General features: G+C 41.4%; 1 protein-coding gene across 2 annotated transcripts in view; it reads right to left on the reverse strand.

The window, feature by feature from the left end:
• Positions 1-380: 380 nt before the first annotated feature.
• Positions 381-17,005, reverse strand: part of dnajc12 (DnaJ (Hsp40) homolog, subfamily C, member 12) — a 34,620-nt gene continuing 17,995 nt past the window's right edge. For both annotated transcript variants that reach the window (XM_043712269.1, XM_043712268.1), the window contains 3 exons: positions 11,062-11,201; positions 2,520-2,745; positions 381-1,515 (listed from right to left, as the gene is read on the reverse strand). In XM_043712269.1, the coding sequence (XP_043568204.1) occupies positions 1,421-1,515; positions 2,520-2,745; positions 11,062-11,201 (461 nt within the window). In that variant the 3' untranslated portion in view covers positions 381-1,420. The remainder of the gene's footprint in view (positions 1,516-2,519; positions 2,746-11,061; positions 11,202-17,005) is intronic.

The following is a 17,005-nucleotide window of genomic DNA, read 5'->3' on the forward strand; positions in this document are numbered from 1 at the left end:
TGCGCTTTTCCAGCAACACATTTTCAGTTCTCACGAATCTGCTTCTAGATGAAAGTGATCGTGAGTTTGGAAGGTGCTGTCGAAGGAGCCTTGGTGAATTTCTGCAGTGCATCTTGTAAACAATAAACATTGCTCTCCTGAGCATCAGTAGTCGAGGGAGTGGATGCTTGTGGCTGTGATGCCAATCAAGTGGGCTGCTTTGTCCTGGATGTTGTTGGAGCTGCACCCATCCAGGCAAGTGGGAGTACTTCATCACACTCCTGACTTGTGCCTTGTAGATGGTGAACAGGCTTTGGGGAGTCAGGAATTGAGTTACTTCCCACAGTATTCTTAGCCTCTATCAAAAAGCGTGGTGCTGGAAAATCACAGCCAGTCAGGCAGCATCCAAGGAGCAGGAGAGTTGATGTTTCAAGCAAAAGCTTTCCATCAGGATAGCACTGTTGATGACAGTTCCCATCACTTTAATAGATTGATAGGGTGATAATTGGCCAGGTTGGATTTGCCTTGCTTTTGTGTACAGGACATACCTAGGCTTTTTCCACATTGTGGGGTAGATGCCAGTGTTGGAGCTGGACTGGGAAATCTTGGCTAGGGGAGCAGCAAATCTTCAGTCCTATTGGCAGTATGTTGTCAGGGCCCATAAACTTTGCACTATCCAACAGTTTCTTGACGTGGAGCGAATCAAAGTGGCTAACACTTGATCTGTGATGCTGGGGACCTACGACGCTGAGTGGCATAGACTAAGGACAGGAATAATGCAGATAGAATTCAGAATCTTTCACCGCCCAATGGAGCACGGACTGTAGCATCCTTTAGGAAGGAAGAATTTCAAAGGACACATATATAAAGAGGGTTTCAATTAAAAACTCAGTTTGAAGGGCTAGTTTCACAAGACTGATGGGCTGAAAGGCCTTCCTCATTACTGTGATTGTCATGATCTGGTGGTCACATGGGCAATCAACCAAGTATTGTTGATTATCAGGGACCGTGGAAGTGACTTCTAAAAATAATGGCTGTGGAGTATTATGACATAAATACAATTGAATAATTTAACTGAAGGAAAATATTCTTTAAATAAATTAAGATGGCGTAACACAAAATTTTTATTTGCTATTTAAAATGGTATTTGGAGATCACATATAGCTCCACACATATCTACAACAGTCCCACATTAAATAACATTAATGTTCAATGATCAAGGGTAAACGGGGGCAGCAATTTTGTCATTATCTAACCACTGGTCCCATCTCCCTCCCTCTCTCACACTCTCTTGCAGGGATTACTGCAGGTGTTTGCACAGAATAACACAGCAAGAAGACTCTGCACAACATCAACAGTCAGAGAAGGAACTTATCTCACTGCAAGACATTTTAACGAAAAGACTGAGAAATTCGGTGACGCCTCTGGGTCTGAACCGGCCTCAGATTTCATAGTTCCTGAATTTCCGGAGCAGTTCTGAAGGAGAGTCTGCTGACCAGCGGAAATAGTCATGATAATCATTCACATTTAAAAAGCCTGCAAGAAAATAGAGATCAAACAGGTCAGAATGTGGCCCTCCTGTATTATCATTCATAACGAGTCACCGTATATTCAATAGAGAAGGCTGCACCCAGTTAGTATCTGTGCTGCATACATTATATTACATGAAAGACTTTAATGTTTACAGTCCAGACTCAATATCGAGTTCAATAACTTTAGAGCTTGAGTTCTCCCATATCCTTACTCCTACCCACAAACACCTGGCCTTGTTATCACATAGTCTGCTATTACACACAATCCATTGTCAGCCATTTTCAGTCCCATTAATAGCTATTCACCCTTCTAGACAGATCACTATCCACACCTTTGTCTGTCCAGTTGTTCTCTCTCTTTGGGCTGTATCCCCACCTATCATTTACTCCTTATTCCCTCCCTCCACCCTATCTTCAGTATATAAACCAACACTTTCCTAGCTAGCATCATTTCTGAGGAAGGGTCACTGAGGAAATGTTAACTCTGATTTCTCTCCACAGATGCTGCCAGACCTGCTGAGGTTTTCCAGCAATTTCTGTTTATGTTTTTGATTTACAGCATTCGGCTTTCCACTCAAAATTACTCTGCTCCAATGAAACATTTGTATCTGGATTAGAGCACAATTCATATTGAAATAACTTGACAGATCCCATCACTTATACTGACCATCCTTAGCTGTTGCCAGTCAGCCGTTTACAATGACTATTAACTGAGTGAGCCACGTGATTCTGTAAATTCCATGAATTTTTCACCACACGACTGTGCTTAATCCTGAAATATAATGGTCCCCTGATTGCAGATGTATTGAAGGTATTTTCCTTCCAGTGAATATTGTTATGTTGGTCTGTAGAACTGGTTGTTTCAGTTTTGCACCCCTTAATATCAGGAACACGCTGAAATATTGATATTCCTCATTTTTACTTCATGTCTCCCGCTCCTGTTTTAGTTGCCATTTCCACAGCATTTACATCCTGCTTAATCTTTAAAAATCAGTCTTTCATACTCACGTGGAGAGCTGGGGCTTTCTGAACAACTCGGGTCATCACTAGTCATTATTTTCTCTTTGGTCCCGGCACCGTCCTGATCAGCCTGTTCCTCATTGCCCTTAGACACTGGAGTCCATTCCTCCTCTGCTGGTTCTCTCTGTTCCCTTGTCTTTGCATAACCCTCTGAATGTACAGTAGGAGCCTCCAACATTGGCTCTTTCTTACCCCTCACAGCCCAGTGCATGGACTAGGAAACACAGGAAATGACAAGGTCATAATGTTTTGCCGTTATTTGCTCAGTTCACATCTTTTACATTTATTTCCCTGATATAAGATTTTTGCAACTTTACAGATCTTGTTATGATGAATAGAACTGAACTCTGAAAACTGTCCGACAATGCAGGCAACCCCCATATCCATGGGTCCTGTTTCAGTTACCTGCAGTTTACCACGGCCCCAACATATTATAGGGAACATTCCAGAACCATGGACCAGGAGGCTGCTGGGAAGGGATGTTTCCCATATAAATGAATGGGTTTGCACCTATCTGCGGTTTTGGGCATCTATGGTAGGCTTTGGAACATATCCCTCGCGGATTCGGGGAGGGGGGACTACTGTAGGAATGATCAGCCATGATTATATTGAATGGCGGTGCAGGCTCGAAGGGCTGAATGGCCTACTCCTGCACCTATTGTCTATTATCTATTGTCTACTGTATTTGAAATGTGGGTTAGATGTGATGAATTGTCACAGAGATGTGGTCTTTCACACAACTTTCATTGACAGATCTGGGTGGTGGATAATGTTCCATTTGTAATCAATTCCAACTTTCCACAGAAATACAAACATATCTTAAGGAGCTGGATGTAGGTTTTCTCGCTGAGCTGGAAGGTTCATTTCCAGCTGTTTCACCACCCTACTTGGTAACATATGGACTTCAGTAAGGCATTCAACAAGGTTCCCCATGGGAGACTGATTAGCAAAGTTAGATCTCATGGAATACAGGGAGAACTAGCCATTTGGATACAGAACTGGCTCAAAGGTAGAAGACAGAGGGTGGTGGTGGAGGGTTGTTTTTCAGACTGGAGGCCTGTGACCAGTGGAGTGCCACAAGGATCGGTGCTGGGTCCACTACTTTTTGTCATTTACATAAATGATTTGGATGCGAGCATAAGAGGTACAATTAGTACGTTTGCAGATGACACCAAAATTGGAGGTGTACTGGACAGCGAAGAGGATTACCTCAGATTACAACAGGATCTTGATCAGATAGGCCAATGGGCTGAGAAGTGGCAGATGGAGTTTAATTCAGATAAATGCGAGGTGGTGCATTTTTGGGAAAGCAAATCTTAGTAGGACTTATTCACTTAATGGTAAGGTCCTAGGGAGTGTTGCTGAACAAAGAGACCTTGGAGTACAGGTTCATAGCTCCTTGAAAGTGGATACGCAGGTAGAAAGGATAGTGAAGAAGGCGTTTGGTATGCTTTCCTTTATTGGTCAGAGTATTGAGTACAGGATTTGGGAGGTCATGTTGCAGCTGTACAGGACATTGGTTAGGCCAATGTTGGAATATTGCGTGCAATTCTGGTCTCCTTCCTATCAGAAAGATGTTGTGAAACCTGAAAGGGTTCAGAAAAGATTACAAGGATGTTGCCAGGGTTGGAGGATTTGAGCTATAGGGAGAGGCTGAACAGGCTGTGCCTGTCTTCCCTGGAGCGTTGGAGGCTGAGAGGTGACCTTATAGAGGTTAACAAAATTATGAGGGGCATGGATAGGGTAAATAGACAAAGTCTTTTCCCTGGGTTGGGGGAGTCCAGAACTAGAGGGCATAGGTTTAGGATGAGAGGGGAAAGATATAAAGAGACCTAAGGGGCAATGTTTTCACACAGACGGTTGTACGTGTATGGAATGAGCTGCCAGAGGAAGTGGTGGAGGCTGGTACAATTGCAACATTTAAGAGGCATTTGGATGGGTATATGAATAGGAAGGGTTTGGAGGGATACGGGCCAGGTACTGGCAGGTGGGACTAGATTGGGTTGGGATATCTGGTCAGCATGGACGGGTTGGACCGAAGGGTCTGTTTCCATGCTGTACATCTCTATGACTATCTTCAGTGGACCTCCAGGCAAAGCACTACTGATGATTCCTGCTTTCTATTTATATGTTTGGGTTTCAACGACATGACCCGCTCTCACTAGTATTCTTACATACAGATAAGGAAGGACACCACTTTGACTGGGAAAACACATCCATCTTAGGACAAGCCAAACAGAGACATGCATGAGAATTCTGAGAAACATGGCATTCCAACTGGAACATATCAACAAACACATCGGGTTAGACCCCATCTACCACCCCCTGAGAAAAAGAACAGGAAATTACATCACCACAGGAAATGACATCACCAACCCAAAGAAACTCAAACATATAAAGTAGAAAGCAGGAATTATCAGCAGTGCTTCACCCAGAGGCTCACTGAAGATGTTACCTAGTAGGGTGTCAAAACGTCTGGAAATGAACCTTCTAGCTCAGCAAGCAAACCTTCATCCAGAACCTCAACCTGAGCTACAAATCTTCTCAAAACCTGCTAATATCTTAAGGGGGAATATATTAAATCTGAATGCTAGATCCACTTCTAAGTTAAAATTTCCCACATTTGAATTTTTGCTTTGTTAGCCTTGAGCAGTTATACATTCTGGGTTTATCTGTCAGAGGTGATCACACTCACTGCTGGTACATTAGAAATGATCAGTTATTTCATGAGTGTCCTGTGTTTACTGCTGGTGGCAAAGGTCCAGATGCATACTCAGGTTATTGGTCTCACAAAGAATAGAAATGCTGATGGATTTCCCACACAAGGATGAGTCCGGTACATGTTAAAGACACATTTACATTGACACCTGTCAATATCACATATAGTAAACTCAATCAGCAACCCAGGACTCCATCTCACTCACACCAAAACACATCATCATACTCACACCAACACATATCAACTTACACCAACACACTCACATCATCATACACCAACACACACCAAAACACACACACACCCACCATCACAGACAAACACACTCACACCGCCACATTCAGATCATCACACTCACTCACTCTCTCACACACACACACAAAACACCACACCACCACCACACTCACACCATCACTCATTCCTTGGCAACCCTCAGTCTCCCAGCTCCCAGATTGGACAGATCCTGTTCTCTCTCCTCCTCCTTATGCAGTCGCACGCTGATGTTCTGGCCATCCACATCCTGCTGCTGGACACTGGAGCTGGGAACTTCCATTCCAGTCTGGGTGTGGTATTGTGGGCACATACAGCATGCACACACACAGATACATACATAATACGTTAATACATGAATGCAGCCATGAAATATATATTTCAGACCTTAAAACAGTTTGGTGGGCGTCACAGAACTGTTACAGTGCTGAAGGAGCCATTTGGCCCATCATAAATGCATTGGTTCTATCAGCTAGAGCCAATCACCTACTTTTTCCCTATATCCCTGCACACCATTACCATCCAAATAACCAGCCAATGCCCCTCTTGAATGCCTCCGTTAAAACTGCCTCCACCACATTTCTAGGCGGTGTATTCCACATCCTAACTACTCCCTCAGTGAAAAAGATTATTTTCACATCAGCCTTGCTTTGTTTGTCCATCACTTTAATTCAATGTCTCTCTTGTTCTCATTCCTTTTACAAGCAGGGGACAGTTTCTCCTGTTTACTTTCCCCAGCCCACTCATGATTTTGAAAACCACCAAATCTCCTCTCAGCCTTCTCCTCTCCAAGGAGAACACTCCCAATTTCTTTAATCTATCCACAGAACTGAAGTTCCTTATCCCTGAAACCATTCTTGTAAATTGTTTCTGCACTCTCTCCAGTGAATTCACATCTTTCTTGTGATGTCGTGTTTACAACTATACACAATACTCAAGCTGAGATCCAACAAGTGTCTTATAGACGTTCAACCTCACCTCCCTGCTCTTGTACTTCATGTCCATTACAGAATAGATTAGATTAGATTAGATTTGTCAGAGAGATTTATTTTACCTTGACCCACGTTAAATTTCATTAAGTTTACGGTAGTATCGCCACACTCAAAAGCATTGCAAAAGAGAGTTATTCTAAGTGTGGTCAAGTCAATGCCCCAAACCCTTATCCAATACCTTTTGATCACTGTTACAGACTTTGACTCAATAACCATTTATTGTGTAAAATTTCACCTTTCAAAGGCCTTGTGCTGTTATCTCATTCACCCAGTATTTTTAATTTATAACATTTGTTCTGATTTCCAGTTTTGGTTCTGCAGGAATATGGACTGATAGTAAATTATTGAACTTTTTATTTTATTCCTTAATTTTTCTAGTTTATTTTCAGAAGGACTTCAATGTTAACTTTTGGCTTATTTATTTATTTTCTACATATTCTATGAAGGTAACACTTAACCTTTTTTAACTTTGTTTACTTTACTACTTTGTACCTATGTTTACTACCTAGGTAACTTTGTACCATGTGTGGCGACATTATACATTTTTCACTGTACTCCTGTACTTGAGTACATTTGATAGTAAAATCTAAGTCTAAATTAGGATTGGGGGAACAAAGATGTTGAAGAAACAAACTGAAAGATATAACACTTTCCTGCAGTATTCTCCGTTCATTCTCTTTGCAGTTCCATTGTAAGAAACAGAAGGAATAATGCTCAGAGGAGTCTTGATGTAAATCTTTTTGAGGAGAAGGGATATCACTTGCTGTCACATTGCCGAAATAAATGCTTTTCCAGTCTCCAAATTCATTATCACTGAGAGCATAAGATTTCACCCTGACTTCTACATTGCTGTATTGCCTGAGAATAGTGAAGTATGACTGTGCGAAACAGACACAGACACACACAGACACACACACAGGCACAGACACACCTTGCAAAAGGAAATGAACTTGGATATTAATCTGACTATGTTATGCTTAAGATGAATGTATATTCCAGTAGACCAAAAACACCAGCCATTCACAAGGGACAGAAGATGTGTATAAAGAGCCCAAATCAATGACAGGGCAAAGCAAGCTCTCAAAACAAACACAGCTTTTAAATGGAAGGTCCATTTAAAAGAGGTGTCTGACCAAATATTGAAGTTCAAAGTCCTGGCTGCAAATAATAAAATAAACAGCAGGTTATGCTAGACTAGGTATTAACAGGACTAATTAATTAATTACCTCAAAGTAAAGGCACCTCGAGGCAGCAGTGACCACATTATGATTGAATATAATATCAAGTTATACTGAAATTAGGGCCACGATTTGGGCAGGGGTGCTGAGCTGGCTGAAAGGACGTGGCACACTTGGCCAAGAGATAGATCAATAGGAAGCAGAGGCAGAGGTTTAAGGCAATACTTCAGAATTCTCAGAATAAATACATTCCTAATGTAAAGAAAGATTCTAAGGGAGCACACATCATTCGGGATTAACCGAAGGAGTTAGGGAAAGCATCAAAGTTAAGAAAGAATGCGTACAATTGTGCAAAGGTGTGAGGCATTTCAGACAAACAGAATATAAAGAATGGCAGAGAATGATGAAAAGATTAATTGGGGAAATAAATCAGAGTATGAGATGAAACTAGCAAGGAAATTAAAAACATTCAGCAACTATACCTACAGGCATTTTGAAATAAAAATAGTAAATATAATGTGTGTTGGAATCTCCAGAGAATGAGAATGGAGAGGTAATTACAAATAATAAGGAAATAGTGGATGGAATTAACAAATACTTTGCTTTTGTCTTCACCATGGAGAATACAAAAAGCATTCTAGTGATGGCTGCAAATCAGGAAGTGGAAAGGAGAGAGGAATTTGGTAAAATAACAATCTCAAGGGAAGTGGAACTGAACAAACCGATGGAGACGTGAGCCAACATGTCTCAGAGTCATGAGAGACTTCACTCTAGGGTCTTAAAACCGGTGGCTCATTATGTAGTAGATGCTTTGGTGTTAATTTTCTAAAATTCACTAGATTCTGGACAGATTGCATCAGACTAGGAAGCAGCAAATTTAACCAAATGCAAGTAGCAAATTTAACAAGAGAATTCTTGAATTCTGATGTGGGAAACATATTGGAATTGATCATTAAGGAGGTTATAACTGTGTACTTTGAACATCTCAAGGGAATCGAAAAGAATCAACACTGTTTTGTGTTAGGTAAATTGTATTTAACCAACCTTCTGGTGTTCCTGAAGGAGCAGCATGCTCTGTGGATAAAGGGACGGCTGTAGATATATTGTGCTTGGATTTCCAGAAGGAAATTTGACAAAATACCAAATAAAAAAAAGTTATTACACAAAGTAGGAGCTCAGGACTCAGTGGGTAATATATTAGCATGGACTGAGTATTGACTGACTGGGAGAAAACAGAGAGTTTGACTGATCGACAGGATATGACGAGGTGAGTCCTACTGGAGACTCTGCTGGAGCCTCAATCATTTACTAGTTATATCACCGACTTAGATGAAGGGAGCAATAGCATGGTAACTAAATTTGCAGACGACATAAAGATAGGTGGGAACATTTGTTGCTAAAAGAACATATGGAGGTTGTGGGTAGATATAGACAGGTTGGGTGAGTAGGTCAAAATGTTGCAGATGAATTACAATGTATAAAAAGTGAAGTTGTCCACATTAACAGGAACAAAATAGAAAAGACAGTGTTACTTAAAGAGGGAATGACTGCAGAATTCTGAGATGCAAGTATTCTAGTGCCTGAGTCATTAAACGTTAGTATGCAGATACAGCAAGTGACTATGAAGGCTAATGGATGCTAAACTTTATTAGGTGAGGAACTGTATGTAAAAGTAAGCACATTGTGCTTCAGATATGCAGGGCAATGGTGGCACCACATCTCGAACATTGTGTGCAATTTTGGTCTCTTCACTTTAGGAAAGCGTAAAATGTGTTGGAGGAGGTTTTCTAGGTTGAGACCTGGAATGAATGGCTTGTCCAATGGGGATAGATTGCACAGATTGGGTTTGTTTCCATTGGGGTTCAGACAGGGCTATCTTGATTGAAGTGTACTAGATCTAATATGGTCTTGACAAGATAGATGTGAAAAGGATCTTTCTTTTTGTGGGCCAGTCCAGGACTAGGTGATAATGTTAAAAATTAGAAGTCACCTTTTTACGACAAAGTTTAAGAGTTACCTAAGGGGCAACTTTTTCATGCAGAGGGTGGGGAGTGTATGGAATGAGTCGCCAGGGGAAGTGGTGGAGGCTGGTACAATTGCAACATTTAAAAAGCATCTGGATGGGTATATGAATAGGAAGGGTTTAAGAGGGATATGGGACAAATTGCTGGTAAATGGGACAAGATTAATTCAGAATATCTGGCTGGCATAGATAAATTGGACTGAAGGGTCAGTTTCCATGCTGTACAGCTTTGTAACTCTATGACTCTATGATAGAAAAGGAGACATTGAGTATTTTTAAGACAGAGCCAATTGATTCTTGTTAAGCAGGAGGTCAAGGTTTGTCAGGGGCCGGTGGGAATGAATTTGAAATACAATCAGATCTGCCATAATGTTACTGAATGATGGAAATAATTTAAGGGATTTCTACTCCTAATTTAAATCTTTGTATAACCATTGTAATGAGGTCAGCAGGTGGTCCTCATAGAATATGAGTTCCCTGGTTGGGGCTGTTAATCTGGACCAATCAGGGAGCCCTGGCTGTCAGGTAAGTTCATGCATGTCAGGCATCCTGTTCACTCTAACAGCTGGCTCTGAGGGAGCAGGATCAGTGTCAAGGACTCCCTACATGTAAACATAGGGTAACTTGGTGACAGGATAACGGTCAATGAGGAGTTATTTCATCCATACGTTTTTTATTATCTCAACCCAGATCAGTTTTAGTGGAACAAAGTTAACCTGTTTGCGAGACTGAATAAAAATTGTCTGACTAGTCCTTTATGATCACAGCACACAAACAGTTAAGAGCACACATTAAATTGACAAAGACATTTTTCTCCAAAATAATAGAAAAATCTGCAGAGAGAAAGCAGAGTTAATGTTTCAGAATGAAGAAGGATCACTGGATTTGAAATGTTAACTCTGCTTCGTCTCCACAGATCCTGCCAAATCCGCTGAACTTTTCCAGCAATTTCACTTTTGTTTCTAATTTTCTGCAGTTTTTTTTTCAAAACAGTAAGTTGTGGTGAAAATGAGGAGGGAGAAAGAGGAGAGATCTTTGTCTCCTTCTCATCTGGTCCAAACAATTTGCATCACTAAACTTTATATTAATTGTGCACAAGTAACAGCCATTAGGTTAAGACAGGCAAGAGGTGTCCTACTCATTCATTCAATGTAAAAGCTAACAGTCTAGTTACTGAATGGACAAGAGATGGACTTTTATGATTTGACAGGGATGAACACTTTCAGTATGGAATAAACCACACGAACTACAAATTTGCCCATAATGAACCTATAAAATGAGCACACAACAATTTCCAGATCAATATATACGGCTGTACATTTCAAATGGAAGGTCAGAGTTGAGCCCCCACCATTTTAACAGTGTCACTCAGTGCCTCCCACTGCTGAAATGGAATTGCAATCCTGCTGCGATACCATTGGTCATAGCGGGAGCGCCTCTCTTCATTGGTCAAGATCTCTTTCGCTTGCTGCAGCTTCTGAAATTGTTCCACTAGATTGGGGAGAAAGAGAAAACAAAGTTCACTTAATAAAGCTGGCAGAGTGTGGAACTCCAATCTGTATGGTGCACACACATTCATTGCTCACTGAGAAACCATTCCCCTGCACTATTCACTGATAGGATCAGAACTCACTTCTAGCTGTAGCTTGCTGAAGGGTCTGGATGTGAACTTTGATGTTAATTCACCATCCTGACTTGGAAATATATCGCTGTTCCTTCTGTGGCAGTGAGTCAAAATCCTGGAACTCCCTCCCTAAGAGCATTGTGGGTCGATGGACTGCAGCTGTTCAAGAAGGCAACTCACCACCACCTTCTCAAGGGCAACCACAGATGGGCAATGAATACTGGCTCAGCCAATGGTGCCCACATTCCTTAAGTGAATTAAAAAACCCTACCAATACTGATTTGGACAAGTCAATAAGGTTCACTATGAACACCACTTAACCAAGCATCACAAAAACTGAAAGACAGATACAGCAGGAGCAGGACATTTGGTCCATCAAAAACTATCAAAGTTTTGCCTCTGTTATTCTGGCTTGTCCAGAACACCATACAATGTGTTACGAAGATTCGGTGTACTGTACCTTTAAGAGAGTTAAAAACTCACAAAAACTACCTGACAGCACCAAGTGTTCTGAAAAAGATACAATGTAACATGTACTCCAGCTACTAGAGTAGCTGGTTGCCTGAAAATGACAAAACAGATTCGAATTAGGCCAATCAGTTTAAATTACACCCTGAAAAACACCAAACTCCACCATGTTTGAATTTAGTATATTGACAATCCGAAGGTTTGGTGGTATAAGACTGGGGAAAATTGAACAGTTGGGAGAACTGCCATGCTACCAGCATGTGAAGACTCTCTGAAAAATAGCTCTCTTAAAGGTACCTTTATCGATCAGTAACCTGTGAAGCAGAACCTAAAACAGACAGGAATACAGAGAAAACTGAAAGCTGCCTGGTTTTGAGATAAGAAGCTTTGTTTTGTAAATCTTAATTGGGAGTTTTATTGGACTAGTATTATAGAAGAGGAAGGTAAAAGATAGGTTAGAGGAAGCAGTTGTAAATAGTTGTTATTTATTCTCTGTTATACTTTAAGAAATAAAGTTGTTAATTTTTACTTTAAATAGTGCTTGGCATCTCGAATTTTCACAGATTACTGCACAGGATAAATCCTTTCTCTGTTTTAAATTAGCAGAGGGGTTTACCTCGTGTCATAACAAAAATGTGGATCACTCTTTGCCTGAAGCTGTCCATAAGTTTCCTTTCACTAGTCCTGACCCTGGGTCACCTGAGTTAATGAGTTGACTAATACCGGGGATGAGTACCTGATACACCATGAAGTAATGCGTTATGAGAAGCACAGAAAGCAGGACGCATTTGACTCTTCAAGTCTGAATTGACTTTCAACATGATCATGGTTGACCCTCTAGCTCATTCCCCATTCCCCTTGATGCCTTTAAAAATCCAAAAGTCTATCTCCATCTCTCATGAATGCATTCAATGACTTGCCCTCAACAACTGTCTGTGGTAGAGAATACCACTAAACTTTGCGTGAATAATTTTTTCTTATCTCAGTCCTAAGCAGTCTCCCCTATATCTTAAGACTATGTCCAGTGAGTGTAGACTGGCCCAGCCAACGATGCCCACATTCCTTGAGTGAATGAAAAAAAAAATCTCTATCAATACTAAATTAGACAAGTCAATGAGGTTCATGAAGGAACCAACCAGGGAAAGCATTTGCCCTCTATCTAGTCCTGCAGCCGTTAGAATTTTATTTCAATTAGATCTCCTCTCACCCTTCAAAACTTTAATGAATTCAAGTCAAACCAATCTCTCCTCAGAGGACAGTCCTGCCATCACTGGTATCACCGGACTGATCTTCCACTACACAACCCGAACAGTCTTTCTTAGGCAGGGAGACCAAAATTGCATGCAATAGTCCAGGTGTGGACTCACCAAGACCCTACACAACTGCAGTATTTCTAACCTCCATAATTAGCTCTACCTTTTAATACCTTTCTACAAGACCCTCTCTCTCTATTGTGTCTTTTCAAAGGTAAGGAGCCTCCTAACCGCCCAATTCTAACATAGAGTGAAAGATTGGATTTGAGTGAGTTACAATACAACCTCTCATTTTCTGATCACTCGATGTCACAGATCAAGCCTTGTGGTCCCTGGGTTTGAATGATTCCAACAGAACTTTGTGATTAAAGCTGAAAGAGAAATCTTCAAGCTCTGATCTCAGCAAGGTTCGATGGATCATTGGAGTAACAATTGGGATAGTTAGAGTAACACTAGGGATAGTTAGAGTAACAGCTGAGATGGTTAGAGTAACAATTGGGATGGTCAGAATGACACTTGAGGAGAAAGCAAAGAAGTGCTGGCCATTCAGCCCCTTGACCTGGCCCCACTGTTCAATTAACTTGGAGAAGACCTTTAGCTCAACTCCAATCAGCTGCCTTTGTTCTATTTCCCTATATTCCCTAAACTAATGAAAATCTCAGTTGAATCCCATGTTTTGGGAGAAGGTAAACAGGCCCATCTTCTAAGCTGCTCTTGGGTCCAAAATATCTCCATCCATTTTGAGGGTAGGTTTAACAAAAGGTCCCTTTGCGAGGACTAAATATGGTGCATAGCCCTTCAGTATGCCCTTACCATCCTCTCGCCAGCTCTTAGCTGGCCACAGTTTCATGGACACATCACAACAGCAGCGATTGTCAGGGAGTTTGGGAAATGCAGCGTATTTGCTCAGATGGATTGAGGGCGTGGACAGAGGCATCACACTCTCTAGTTAAAAGGTAGCCATCCCAAAAAAAAGAGAACAGAATCTTCACAGCACAAGATCTACCCCAACTCCCAGACACCACATGACAGGATTTAAAGGGTAAGCATTAAACTAAGCCGAAGCACCATATTTTGTCACATACACCTGTTTTCAATATGATGTTGCTTATCGTTTGAATATTCAAAGAAATGAATTCTGACTGACACACATGCCTGTACTATTATCTTTCTTTTGATGCCAAAGTGTATGCAGACAGTTAGACACACACACAAGCTAAATATATGATTTTACCTTAGCTTTCATTCTCCTGAATCTAATGGTTGCTCGGTGGTTAGCTCTGCTGCCTTACAGCGTCAGGGACACAGGTCCGATTCCAGCCTTGGAGCGATTGTCTGTGTGGAGTTTGCAATTCTACTTGAGTCTGCGTGGGTTTTCATGTGGGTGTTCTGCTGTCTTCCCACAGTCCAAAGATGTGCAGGTTATGTGGTGTGACCACGCTAAATTGCCCATGGGATCCAGACATGTGTAGGCTAGGTGCATTAGCTGTGGCTAGTACGCGGTTGGGGTGAGAAGCTCTTTGGAGGGTCAGTTCCAACTCAATGGGCCAAATGGCCTCTCTGCACTGTAGGGATTTTATGAGTCTATTCTGTATATATGATATTTTGCCTTTTCTCTCCTTCGACCAAGTTTCGAAAATTGATATTGTTGAAAGATCTGTTCAGCTGAACAGTCACAAATATTTGATTTAATGCATGTCGTATTTATAAATTTCATAGTGGATTTCTAGTTCCAGACAGAAACATGTAGATTCTAACAGCCATTTCCTGTTACTGACTATTGTCAGGTTTCCTGAATGAATGTTTTCTTCAAATATAAGAATGAAAGGTTACTGAGTGACTGAAATTTCCACTTTGATTAAAGCAAACAGGAGCAACCATTTCATCATCATTTCTGGTCAACAAACTCCAGGAGCAAACACAACTGCCGAGTGTGTGACTTCAGTAAAACTGGCTGCACAATCAAGTGGCGCCAAAGCATGGTAACTCTTTATGAACTCTCTACATCAGATCTTATTCTTTCATATCTTACAATTGTTAACATTGTATTCTTTCCCCTGTTCTATTACCCTAATGCGCTTTATGTAGTATGATCTGCCTGTACTGCATGCAGAACAAAACCTTTCACTGTATCCAGGTACATGTGACAACAATAAATCAAATCAAACAATCCATGACATGCCCTGGTAACCCACTTCAGGAAATTTCTGGCAGCATGGATCATTGAATTATCCTTTCATAGTTTTTATTTTATTCTTTGGATATGGACAAATTTTATTGTCCATTCCAATGACCCTTGAATTGAGTGGCTTGCTACTCCATTTCACAGGGCAGGCAACCCCATTTGCTTTGGATCTAGAGTCATGTGGAGGCCAGACCAGGTAAGGACATCAAATTTCCTTCCCTAGAGGGCATCTTTACAACAATGATTTCACAGTCATCATTTAAATTTAACTAATTCCAGATTTCTATTGAATTCAAATCCTACCAAGGTGGGATCCAGCTACAATACCACTGTACCATCACCTCTCAAAGTGTGGAAAAGTGAGTCAGTCAGTTGTCTTCGCAAATGTGACTCAATGAGAAAGGTTCTACAGTACTCTGATGGTTGCCCCTTCATTGCTGTCCAATTGCTACCCATTGTTGCTTGACTTGCCTGTCTTAGCCTTATTGGCCAGTGTTAGTATTCCTTCAACTGTGACATTTTCAGTGTCAGCACGTTCGCTGTGACATTTTCAGTGTCAGCACGTTCACTGTGACATTTTCAGTGTCAGCACGTTCACTGTGACATTTTCAGTGTCAGCATGTTCACTGTGACAGTTTCAGTGTCAGCACATTCACTGTGACAGTTTCAGTGTCAGCACGTTCACTGTGACAGTTTCAGTGTCAGCACGTTCACTGTGATCTTTGCAGCCATTGACAGAGACAGGTTGCTCATTCCAGTTGCACCAAGCAGGGCTGGAGTGGCGAGATTCCTCAACACAGAGCTCTCAGTAGGTGACCTCAAGTCAATCAACAGCACCCACTATGGAGACTTCATGCTCGCACTGAGCCCAGGTCAAATGTGTCATTTAACCCCACCACTGAGGAATGCACAATTCAGCACCAACACTGCCATGGGACACAAAGCTGAACCATTATATCAACTCAAACTCTGTCAGGGAGGTGCAGAGGTTGGGAATTCTGCAATTGAAAGGCTTCAGCAGCTTCAGCAGCAACATGCGGAGTGTGTGGGAATACAAGTCTTCACTCAGGAGACTGCAGTCACAGCAGCACTGCAGTGCAGAGCTCATTATCATCCGGAGCTAATCAGTCTGCTTGAGTGATGGCACTACCTCTAGACTCAATTGAGATCCTAGTCTGCATAATTTACAAAATACACTACAGCAACCTACTAAGACAACTTTAAAAGCACTCCCCAGCACTGTGATCTTGTGTACCTGAAAATCAAAAGAAGCAAGGTGAGATATGTCAAGATCTCCAACTCACTCGCCATCCTGACTTATACATACACCACTGTTTAGCAGCAGACACCAGGCTTGTGTTCAATTGAATAGGGAAGATTAAGGTGATCTAATACAGTGGTAGAAGATGATTAAGGGATTGGATAGGCTGGACAAAGAGAATCTGTTCCCATTGCTCTAGATTCCACAACCAATGAAGTATAAAACATAAAATTAGAGCAAAGTGGTTGAGGGGTGATGTCAGGGAGTACATTTCAGGGTGGCATGGTGGATCAGTGGTTAGCACTGCTGTCAAACATCACCAGGAACCAAGTTCAATCACACCCTTGGGCAACTGTCTATGTGGAGTGTGCACATTCTCCTCGTGTCTATGTGGGTTTCTTCCAGGTACTCCGATTTCCTCCCACAATTCAAAGATTGCTGAGATATTTGCATAATTGATAGTCACAGGTAAGGTGCTGGAAGACTGGAGGTTGGCTAAAGTGG

This window comes from Chiloscyllium plagiosum, chromosome 22 (assembly GCF_004010195.1).
Source record: "Chiloscyllium plagiosum isolate BGI_BamShark_2017 chromosome 22, ASM401019v2, whole genome shotgun sequence".
Lineage (NCBI taxonomy): Eukaryota > Metazoa > Chordata > Chondrichthyes > Orectolobiformes > Hemiscylliidae > Chiloscyllium > Chiloscyllium plagiosum.